The 12,522-nt window shown below is 43.5% G+C and overlaps 1 protein-coding gene across 3 annotated transcripts in view; it reads right to left on the reverse strand.

Moving 5' to 3' along the window:
• The window catches only part of LOC109883318 (DNA-binding protein SATB2), a 79,383-nt gene that overhangs the window by 25,501 nt on the left and 41,360 nt on the right, over positions 1-12,522 (reverse strand). For all 3 annotated transcript variants that reach the window (XM_031805809.1, XM_031805810.1, XM_031805811.1), the window contains one exon: positions 8,147-8,350. In XM_031805809.1, coding sequence (XP_031661669.1) covers positions 8,147-8,350 — 204 coding nt within the window. The remainder of the gene's footprint in view (positions 1-8,146; positions 8,351-12,522) is intronic.

Genomic DNA, 12,522 nt, shown 5'->3' on the forward strand with positions numbered 1-12,522 from the left:
ACTGAGTTGGGTTAAATGACCCAATCTTTCCGTCCGTCAGCAAGAGGCTGCGTTTCGTTTTCTAGCGTTAGACTGAGTTGGGTTAAATGACCCAATCTTTCCGTCCGTCAGCAAGAGGCTGCGTTTCGTTTTCTAGCGTTAGACTGAGTTGGGTTAAATGACCCAATCTTTCCGTCCGTCAGCAAGAGGCTGCGTTTCGTTTTCTAGCGTTAGACTGAGTTGGGTTAAATGACCCAATCTTTCCGTCCGTCAGCAAGAGGCTGCGTTTCGTTTTCTAGCGTTAGACTGAGTTGGGTTAAATGACCCAATCTTTCCGTCCGTCAGCAAGAGGCTGCGTTTCGTTTTCTAGCGTTAGACTGAGTTGGGTTAAATGACCCAATCTTTCCGTCCGTCAGCAAGAGGCTGCGTTTCCTCCTCTACTAACAGTGTATCTGTGGACACAGTAGATTCCCCAGATACTAAATTAGAGAGGAAAAGCTATGAAGACAGTTTGTGTATAACTGCCCTCTCTCCTCCTTAATCCCTTCACCCTCCTCCTCCCTCTCTCCTTCTCGGTTCCCTTTCTCTCTCCTCTCTCTGTGTGCTTTCTGTTTATATAGCTCAGTTAGCTTTAATTTGGAAGAACTGTCTGTTTTCCTCATTGTGTGTCTCATTGTGCAGTGGAGGGTAAAGGCTGGCTGGTTAGGGGGCCTATGGACAGAGGAGGGTATTTGCTGGCTGGCTAGAGGGCCTAGGGACAGGGGAGAGGAGGGCTGGCTGGCTAGAGGGCCTAGGGACAGGGGAGAGGAGGGCTGGCTGGCTAGGGTGCCTAGGGACAGTAGAGGTTATAGGCTTGCTGGCTAGGGTGCCTAGGGACAGTGGAGGAGATAGGCTTGCTGGCTAGGGGGCCTAGAGGCAGTGGAGGGTATAGGATAGGGGGCCTGTGGACAGTGGAGGGTATAGGCTAGGGGGCCTAGGAACAGTGGAGGGTATAGGCTTTCTGGCTAGGGGACCTAGGGACAGTGGAGGGTATAGGCTGGCTGGCTAGGGGACCTAGGGTCATTGGAGGGTATAGGCTGACTGGTTAAGGGGCCTAGAAACAGTGGATATAGTCTAGGGGGCCTGTGGACAATGGAGAGTATAGGCTAGGGGGCCTGGGGACCGTGGAGGGTATAGGCTAGGGGGCCTGGGGACCGTGGAGGGTATAGGCTAGGGGGCCTGGGGACAGTGGAGGGTATAGGCTAGGGGGCCTGGGGACAGTGGAGGGTATAGGCTAGGGGGCCTGGGGACAGTGGAGGGTATAGGCTAGGGGGCCTAGGAACAGTGGAGGGTATAGGCTAGGGGGCCTGGGGACCGTGGAGGGTATAGGCTAGGGGGCCTGGGGACAGTGGAGGGTATAGGCTAGGGGGCCTGGGGACAGTGGAGGGTATAGGCTAGGGGGCCTAGGAACAGTGGAGGGTATAGGCTAGGGGGCCTGGGGACAGTGGAGGGTATAGGCTAGGGGGCCTAGGGACAGTGGAGGGTATAGGCTAGGGTGCCTGGGGACAGTGGAGGGTATAGGCTAGGGTGCCTGGGGACAGTGGAGGGTATAGGCTAGGGGGCCTAGGAACAGTGGAGGGTATAGGCTAGGGGGCCTAGGGACAGTGGAGGGTATAGGCTAGGGGGCCTAGGAACAGCCAGATGAGTCTAGATCAACTAACACAGTGAATATGGAGGAGCATGGACGTGCACTCGCAGCTACAGACACACATACTCCCATGCACACGGGCGCACACAAACACACATAAGTATTCATACACATGCATAGCAGTGGTGTATTCATTATTAATGAATCAGTTTTGGTCCCTTGTTATGTGGCTCCTGCTTCATGTCCATACGTAAAAGTAGAAATCATTGTTCCAATTTCCACATAAACATTCTGACTCCCAAAGACGTCCCTTCATGTGGCCAACTGGTGGCTTGTGCCAATGTGTGCCCATCCACACGAACATGTCGGCTTTTCCTCTCATTTTATCACACACACACACACACACACACACACACACACACACACACACACACACACACACACACACACACACACACACACACACACACACACACACACACACACACACACACACACACACACACACACACACAATCCAGTGGAACAAGGCTTAAGCGATGCTGCAGGCTAGCTGCACACACAGAGCTCCTCATTCCAAACTGGTTCCAGGTTGCGCAGCCCCTCAGGCCCCCGATGCCCTTGGCACACACCATGGGAAACCCCACATGCATGAGTCACACAACCTCTCTACTGTACAACCTCTCTACTGTACAACCTCTCTACTATACATCATCATAACCAAACGCAGAACTCCTATTCATCTGTCTGTCTGGATAAGTGGACACAACAGTGAGGGGGAAAAATACATTCTGCCATTACTGTTTTGTTCTGTGACGTTTTAAGTATGACTGGAAAAGGGATGTGTTTATACCTGACACATGTGGCCTTTGTCCGGATCTTGTCCACATTCTGACTGCCCACCTTCTTAGACAAGTGTAGACGATTAAACGATGCATTGCGATCTGATTGCAATCAGATCTTATAAATGTAAACAGACAAGATCAGGACAAAGGACACATGTTAACGACAGGTATAAACAGGGCTAGAGTGTGTGACAGAGAAGGTAGAAGTTACCCCTAACCACTGATACAAGGTCAGATATGTATTTATTTATCTGAAGAAGGGTTAAGGTTAAGAGGTAATGGTTAAAGGTAATCTGATCCTAGATCTGTGGTTAGGGGTAACTTCTGCCTCAAATGTGAGTGACAGGCCTTCTATTCACAACACACCTACGTAGTCCTACTCACTCCTACTCACTCCTATTCACTCCTACTCACTCCTATTCACAGCCTATTCACCCCTATTCACTCCTATTCACTCCTATTCACTCCTATTCACAGCATATTCACTCCTATCCACTGCCTATTCACTCCTATTCACAGCCTATTCGCTCCTTTTCACCGCCTATTCACTCCTATTCCCAGCCTATTCATAGTCTATTCACTCCTATTCACCGCCTATTCACTCCTATTCACAGCCTATTCATAGTCTATTCACTCCTATTCACAGCCTATTCATAGTCTATTCACTCCTATTCACAGCCTATTCATAGTCTATTCACTCCTATTCACAGCCTATTCATAGTCTATTCACTCCTATTCACAGCCTATTCATAGTCTACTCACTCCTATTCACCGCCTATTCACTCCTATTCACAGCCTATTCACCCCTATTCACTCCTATTCGCAGGCTATTCACAGCACATTCACTCCTATTCACAGCATATTCACAGCACATTCACTCCTATTCACAGCATATTCAGTCATATTCACAGCCTATTCATTCCTATTCATAGCCAATTCACTGCATATTCCCTCCTATTCACTCCTATTTGCAGTCTATTCACTCCTATTCCCAGCCTATTCACTCCTATTCACAGCCTATTCACTCCTATTCACAGCCTATTCAGAGGGGTTGGGTTATATGCGGAAGACACGTTTCAGTTGAATGCATTCAGTTGTACAACTGACTAGCTATCCCCCCTTCCTTTATTCACTCCAATTCCCAGCCTATTCCCAGCCTATTCCCAGCCTATTCACAGCCTATTCACAGCCTATTCACTCCTATTCACAGCCTATTCACTCCTATTCACAGCCTATTCACAGCCTATTCACTCCTATTCACAGCCTATTCACAGCCTATTCACAGCCTATTCACTCCTATTCACAGCCTATTCCCAGCCTATTCACAGCCTATTCACAGCCTATTCACTCCTATTCACAGCCTATTCACAGCCTATTCACAGCCTATTCACTCCTATTCACAGCCTATTCACAGCCTATTCACAGCCCAGTCAGTTGGACATCCCCTAAAATAAAATAAATGTTTGTCCTGTATATCTCTCTGACCCTGTAACGTGGCAGCAGGGCAACGATGCAAACTCTCCTCTCTTCCTCTCCTTTCTGAGGCCTACAATATGGATGGCCGGCCACCATAAATTGCCTTATGCCTTAAAGGGGATACTTCCGGATTTTGGCAATGAGTCAGATGAACTTGTGGACGCCATTTTTATGACTGAAAGTTAATGGGTGTCTATGCTAGAAGATACCCATAGACTTCCAGTCCTAAAGATGGTGTCCACTAGTTCATCTGACTGTGGGGAAGTAGATAAAGGGCCTCACTGCCAAAATCCCCAAGTATCACTTTAAAGTACAGGTCTGTCCCTTCCATTGTATAAAAGCCTTCAGACCCTTATAATTGAAATAAACAATATGCACCAGTTAATTACTAGCTGGGTCTAATTAAAGAGACTTTAAATACACCACTGGGACACAAGTATGCAGGACACAATTCAAACAGGGAGAAAATAGCCCGGACTCTGTGTAATTTTGGTCGGTGACCACAGAGGATATTTTTTATAATTTAAGCCAGAAATGATTCCTTTAACATAAACACTTATTTAAAAAAAAATACCAAAAGGTTTTCATTTGAGGGGGAGGGGTGTTGTGTGTCAGTGTGTTACTTGCTTTTCGTGTCTATTTTTATGTCAGTGCGTGCAACTCTATGAGTGTGTGTGTACTGTCTATGCGTGTGCACAACTGTTTGCCTTTTGTGTGTGTGTGTGTGTGTGTGTGTGTGTGTGTCTGTATGTGTGGGTGTGTGTCTGTATGTGTGGGTGTGTGTCTGTATGTGTGGGGGTGTGTCTGTATGTGTGTGTGGGTGTGTGTGTCTGTATGTGTGTGTGTGTGTCTGTATGTGTGTGTGTGTGTGTCTGTATGTGTGGGTGTGTGTCTGTATGTGTGTCTGTATGTGTGTCTGTATGTGTGTGTGTGTGTGTGTGTGTGTGTGTGTGTGTGTGTGTGTGTGTGTGTGTGTGTGTGTGTGTGTGTGTGTGTGTGTGTGTGTGTGTGTGTGCATGTGTGTGTATGTGTGTGTGTGTATTATAACTCAGACTGACTGAGGGTTAAACTGTGTGACTGGGGTGTTGTGTTACTGCTGCTGCTCCTGTTGCAGTTTGTTTGCTGCTGTTGTGATGTCTGGTTTAGTCTGGCTTTGAACAGCCTGGAGGTTAATAGGAGTGTATTGATGTTGACAGGGGATCACTGTGGCCTGCTGTTTTAGAGGGACTGATGAGAGAGAGGCCTCCACTGATACTTGGCACACACATCTAGGCTACAACTACTAGCTAGTAATGACATAAAATTGCAAACCATGGCAAATGTTTTACTTTTCAGGCAGTAAATATTATACTTAAAAAGAAAATGTTTACCCTTTTTTCAGAATATTCAATTGGTAGTTACAGTCTTGTCTCATCACTGCAACTCCCTTATGGACTTGGGAGAGGCGAAGGTCGAGAGCCATTCGTCCTCCGAAACACAACCCTGCCAAGCCGCACTGCTTATTGACACACTGCTTGCTTAACCGGGAAGCCAGCCGCACCAATGTGTCGGAGGAAACACCGAATGACTGGCGACTGAAGTCAGCTTGCAGGCGCCTGGCCGCCACAAAGAGTCGCTAGAGCACGATGAGACAAGGACATCCTGGCCGGCCAAACCCTCGCCTAACCCGGACAATGCTGGGCCTATAGTACGATGCCTCATGGGTCTCCCGGTCGACTGTGACACAGCCTGGGATGGAACCCAGGTCTGTAGTGACGCCTCCAGCACCGCTGAGAGAGCAGACTTTTAAAGAGATACAACAGGGGAAACACAGAATATGTGAGCAGCATTACTAACTGTAATTTGCAGTAATAGTCTGATTATTGATTGTTGTTGTTAAACCTACGACAACAAAAAGACATCAAAAGACTAATTTGGGACCGTTACTGTCATCTTGTTTAAAATAACATTGAAGTCCATTTTCATATCAAACGGAGGATATAGTTAAATGCTGTCTATTTGCATACAGTAGTTATTATCTAAACAATTCAAAGAAAGTCATCAAATGGAAAGTACCACCCACTGACCAACTGTGGCTTTGGGCGGAGACTCCTGTTAACCTCACTAACCTTCATGAACAATAAATACACTAGAAATATAGGTTGATCAGGGAATAAAGGTCATTGGTTAGTTAATGGCCTTATTCAGAGCTGGGAACTAGGGTCAGGATTTTCCCTGGCAAGGAAATGTTTTATTTGACCTTTATTTAACTAGGCAAGTCAGTTAAGAACAAATTCTTATTTTCAATGACGCCCTAGGAACAGTGGGTTAACACCCACACACACACAGAGACTGAGAGGAGTTCGTCCAAAGGGTAATAATAGTTGTTGACCTTGAGGCAGTAAACAGGGATTGCCTGTGATGTACACATTTGTCTTACACACACATCTGTTACGCTGTCTTGGTGTACTGTATGAAGTGAGCTCTCTCACGTACGTCTCACAACATGACGTGAGATTTGTCAGGTCAAACTATAACTGACATTGTATGATATCTGATATCAGAGCATCTCCACTTTACACATAGACAGTGATCAATTTAGTGGCGTATCTTGATGCATCGCAATAGAAACTGCAAAAAATTCTGCATTCGTGTATTTTTTTATCTGACACACAGGGGCAACAGTACAGTTATTGTCTAATTCCGTTAATAGCCCCTAAGAATCCAGACTGTTTTAACATAAGGAAAGAGTTATAGAGGTCGTGTCATTGTAGCCACTAACAGAGACATCAAAAGAAGCAGATTCACACACTATTTCAGTTTAAGTCCATGTACAGATGTAGGATCTTAATTTGAGCCAGTTTGCTACAGCAGGAAAATAACCTGCAGCAACAGGAAATGCAAATGATTATGTGGATGATAATTCATGGATTTAATTTGTAAGGGTTGATACATTTTTCATTTGGGCAAATCAAGTCTGACATTTTAAAGTGGACATTACAAACTCTAGAAGCCTTTTGAAACCTGTGCAGGAAAATTCTCAGCAACAAAAGAGTGATCAAATGAAGCTCCTACATCTGTATGTCAGCTGCCTGGTTGTGTCTATTGTTACCATATATCAACGTGAAGCAACTCCCCCAGATAGAATGTTCTACATACTTTAGTGAACACAAGTAAACGGCACTGTCCTCTTGGCGATGGTAACCATGTGTGCAACAATAAATTACACAGCTATTATGTTTCTCCCCTAGACCTCTTTCATAAACATTCTCACACATACACAGACATGAACGCACAAATGCACACACACACACACCACACACACACACACACACACACACACACACACACACACACACACACACACACACACACACACACACCACACACACACACACACACACACACACACACACACCACACACACACACACACACACACACACACACACACACACACACCACACATTAAAGCCTGTGCATATACTATATAAATTTAGTCGCACACATATTATTTTGGCCTCTTGGAGGAACTAGACTCATTTCTTTCCAACTCTTTGTTCTTTGTTTAACAAGTTTCTCTTTAGTTGTGTTTTTCAAACATTCTTTACTTAGCCTGAGAGCTCAAAACATCATACAGAAGTGTTTAGTCTGGCTAGCATCCCGGCCAGGGAATTAGTGCTGTGCTGTCCTCTGACTCTTTTCTAACAGGTTGTATAGCGTTTTAGCACAACCTCAAACTCAGTACCAGGTGAAAGCTTTGTTTTGTCCTCTGTAGCTCAGTTGGTAGAGCGTGGTACTGGTAAAGCCAGGGTAGTGGGTTCGATTCCCGGGACCAGCCATACATAAAGTGTATACACACCTGACTGTACGTCACTTTGGATAAAAGTGTCTGCTAAATGGCATATATTATTTTGTCCTTTGTGTCTGGTGTTTAGTGGAGAAGTGCTCAGTTCAAGTGTTTGGGGTTATGGATGGTGTTTAGTGGAGAAGTGCTCAGTTCAAGTGTTTGGCCTTTGTGTCTGGTGTTTAGTGGAGAAGTGCTCAGTTCAAGTGTTTGGGGTTATGGATGGTGTTTAGTGGAGAAGTGCTCAGTTCAAGTGTTTGGCCTTTGTGTCTGGTGTTTAGTGGAGAAGTGCTCAGTTCAAGTGTTTGGGGTTATAGATGGTGTTTAGTGGAGAAGTGCTCAGTTCAAGTGTTTGGGGTTATGGATGGTGTTTAGTGGAGGCTACAGTACTCACCCTGGGCCTGAGCAGCAGAGCTGTGGGAGTACCCCAGGGCCTGCAGGGCCGTCTCCACCAGCTGATTGAAGAGGATGTCTTTCCTGACCAGGACAAACTCAGCATGCTCCTCCCTGTGGCCCTCGCTCCTCTCCACCTCCTCACGCTGCATCCCTCCGTCCGGCCCTGCCTGCTCCACCACACAGAATACTGGAATCATCAGACCTGGGGGAGGGAGATCAGAACGTTAGGCAAAATAAACAACAGGCTAAGCGAGTACAATGTTAGGTCTAATTACATAGAATGCTGCTGACTTGGGTGGCTGTGAAATCACCTGTTGTGTCTGATAGGATCCAAACAATGCAAAGATGTAAAGTCGCCAATCTAACGGCAAGGAAATCCTTAAGATTAAAATACTAGAAGAATGGATATCCAAAGACATTATTTAAAAAAGGACCTCGAAAAAAATCTACGTGTCAAATAAATGTTAAAGCTTCACACTGTTTTCCACAACTATCTATTCATAACTATCCCTATCTATTCCATAACTATCTATTGTCACGACTTCTGCCGAAGTTGGTCCCTCTCCTTGTTCGGGCGGTGTTCGGCGGTCGACGTCACCGACCTTCTAGCCATCGCTGATCCTCTTTTCATTTTCCTTTGGTTTTGTCTTCCATCACACCTGGTTCCAATCCCATCAATGACATGTTGTGTATTTAAGCCTCTGTTCCCCCTCATGTCCTTGTTGGAGATGGTTTGTATGTTAGTGTTATTATGTGTTGGAGATGGTTTGTTAGTGTTATTATGTGTTGGAGATGGTATGTTAGTGTTATTATGTGTTGGGGATGGTATGTTAGTGTTATTATGTGTTGGAGATGGTTTGTATGTTAGTGTTATTATGTGTTGGAGATGGTATGTATGTTAGTGTTATTATGTGTTGGAGATGGTATGTTAGTGTTATTATGTGTTGGAGATGGTTTGTATGTTAGTGTTATTATGTGTTGGAGATGGTTTGTATGTTAGTGTTATTATGTGTTGGGGATGGTTTGTATGTGTTATTATGTGTTGGAGATGGTATGTTAGTGTTATTATGTGTTGGAGATGGTTTGTATGTTAGTGTTATTATGTGTTGGAGATGGTTTGTTAGTGTTATTATGTGTTGGGGATGGTTTGTATGTTAGTGTTATTATGTGTTGGGGATGGTTTGTATGTTAGTGTTATTATGTGTTGGAGATGGTTTGTATGTTAGTGTTATTATGTGTTGGGGGATGGTTTGTATGTTAGTGTTATTATGTGTTGGAGATGGTTTGTTAGTGTTATTATGTGTTGGAGATGGTATGTTAGTGTTATTATGTGTTGGAGATGGTATGTTAGTGTTATTATGTGTTGGAGATGGTTTGTTAGTGTTATTATGTGTTGGAGATGGTTTGTATGTGTTATTATGTGTTGGAGATGGTATGTTAGTGTTATTATGTGTTGGAGATGGTATGTTAGTGTTATTATGTGTTGGAGATGGTTTGTATGTTAGTGTTATTATGTGTTGGAGATGGTTTGTATGTTAGTGTTATTATGTGTTGGAGATGGTTTGTATGTTAGTGTTATTATGTGTTGGAGATGGTTTGTATGTGTTATTATGTGTTGGGGATGGTTTGTATGTGTTATTATGTGTTGGGGATGGTTTGTATGTTAGTGTTATTATGTGTTGGAGATGGTATGTTAGTGTTATTATGTGTTGGAGATGGTTTGTATGTGTTATTATGTGTTGGGGCGCGACGGGTTTTGGACCCATTTGATTTTTTGTTGTATATTTTGTTTTTTTGTCGTTTGTTTGTAGTTCTTATTAAATGACTCCATTTATACCAAGTTCGTTCTCCTGCACCTGACTTCCCTGCCACCAACACGCACACCTCACAATTCCATAACTATCTATTCCATAACTATCCATTCCATAACTATCTATTCCATAACTATCTATTCCATAACTATCTATTCCACAACTATCTATTCCATAACTATCCATTAGTTCTAGCCTAGTGGTTAGAGCGTTGGACTAGTAACCGGAAGGTTGCGAGTTCAAACCCCCGAGCTGACAAGGTACAAATCTGTCGTTCTGCCCCTGAACAGGCAGTTAACCCACTGTTCCCAGGCCGTCATTGAAAATAAGAATGTGTTCTTAACTGACTTGCCTGGTTAAATAAAGGTAAAATAAATTCCATAACTATCTATTCCATAACTATCTATTCCACAACTATCTATTCCACAACTATCTATTCCACAACTATCTATTCCACAACTATCTATTCCACAACTATCTATTCCATAACTATCTATTCCATAACTATCTATTCCACAACTATCTATTCCATAACTATCTATTCCATAACTATCTATTCCACAACTATCTATTCCATAACTATCTATTCCATAACTATCTATTCCATAACTATCCATTAGTTCTAGCCTAGTGGTTAGAGCGTTGGACTAGTAACCGGAAGGTTGCGAGTTCAAACCCCTGAGCTGACAAGGTACAAATCTGTCGTTCTGCCCCTGAACAGGCAGTTAACCCACTGTTCCCAGGCCGTCATTGAAAATAAGAATGTGTTCTTAACTGACTTGCCTGGTTAAATAAAGGTAAAATAAATTCCATAACTATCTATTCCATAACTATCTATTCCATAACTATCTATTCCACAACTATCTATTCCACAACTATCTATTCCATAACTATCTATTCCACAACTATCTATTCCACAACTATCTATTCCACAACTATCTATTCCACAACTATCTATTCCACAACTATCTATTCCATAACTATCTATTCCATAACTATCTATTCCACAACTATCTATTCCATAACTATCTATTCCACAACTATCTATTCCATAACTATCTATTCCATAACTATCTATTCCATAACGAGCTAAGTTATTTACATTCATTGAAGGTCAGTTATGTGCAGTGGATGTATTTTGGACCCAATGGTGATTCAAGCTACTGTGTTCATTATCAGTTCTTTCATATTTTATAATTAAACAGAATTCGGTAGACATGCAATGCAATTTGAACGACCAGGCTGGTGCTGATTTATCGCAGTTTAGCGTCTCATCTCATTTGACTGTCCATGTCTCATCTCATTTGACTCTCCATGTCTCATCTCATTTGACTGTGTATGTCTCATCTCATTTGACTGTCCATGTCTCATCTCATTTGACTCTCCATGTCTCATCTCATTTGACTGTGTATGTCTCATCTCATTTGACTGTCCATGTCTCATCTCATTTGACTGTCCATGTCTCATCTCATTTGACTGTCCATGTCTCATCTCATTTGACTGTCCATGTCTCATCTCATTTACTGTCCATGTCTCATCTCATTTGACTGTGTATGTCTCATCTCATTTGACTGTCCATGTCTCATCTCATTTGACTCTCCATGTCTCATCTCATTTGACTCTCCATGTCTCATCTCATTTGACTGTATATGTCTCATCTCATTTGACTGTCCATGTCTCATCTCATTTGACTGTCTATGTCTCATCTCATTTACTGTCCATGTCTCATCTCTTCATTTGACTGTCTATGTCTCATCTCATTTACTGTCCATGTCTCATCTCTTCATTTGACTGTCCATGTCTCATCTCATTTACTGTCCATGTCTCATCTCATTTACTGTCCATGTCTCATCTCATTTACTGTCCATGTCTCATCTCTTAATTTGACTGTATATGTAGATGTTTTCTTATAGCTTACCCGGTAGTTTCATAGATAAAGCTGGGAACCATGGTAACCGTTCCCAAAGTCACAGCGGCCTAAACGATGCCCACACGATGCCCACACACATGGTTTTCTATGGTGTTCATCTCTATGGCCCCACTATCCTTTTGGCTCACAGCAACAATTGAATTCCTCCACCAATATTCCTCTTCTTACTAAAAGGCTTTTGGTTGTAGGCCACCTGTCGACTAATTAATTAAGGCTCTCAGAAGAAATGAGGGTCTGAGCATTAGGCAAACTCCCTGCACTAATAATAAGAGTAGAGCTATAACACACACACACACACACACACACACCCACACACACACACACACACACACACACACACACACACACACACACACACACACACACACACACACACACACACACACACACACACACACACACACACACACACAGCACCATTAGATCTCTCCCTCTCTCTTGTTTTAATCAGTCAATTGCTATATTTCTACTTCCTCTCCATGAATCATCCCGGCTCCCAGTTTGCTGGGCTCTTATGGGAGTGAATTACACACTGGAGCTCTGTGTGCCAATTCAAGTAAGTGAATTTCCCCCAACAGGCCAATATAACTGTCAACACAGAGCAGCTCCAACCAGCTCTCTCTCTCTCTCTCT

The sequence above is a fragment of the Oncorhynchus kisutch genome, linkage group LG26, assembly GCF_002021735.2.
Source record: "Oncorhynchus kisutch isolate 150728-3 linkage group LG26, Okis_V2, whole genome shotgun sequence".
Taxonomy (NCBI): Eukaryota; Metazoa; Chordata; class Actinopteri; order Salmoniformes; family Salmonidae; genus Oncorhynchus; species Oncorhynchus kisutch.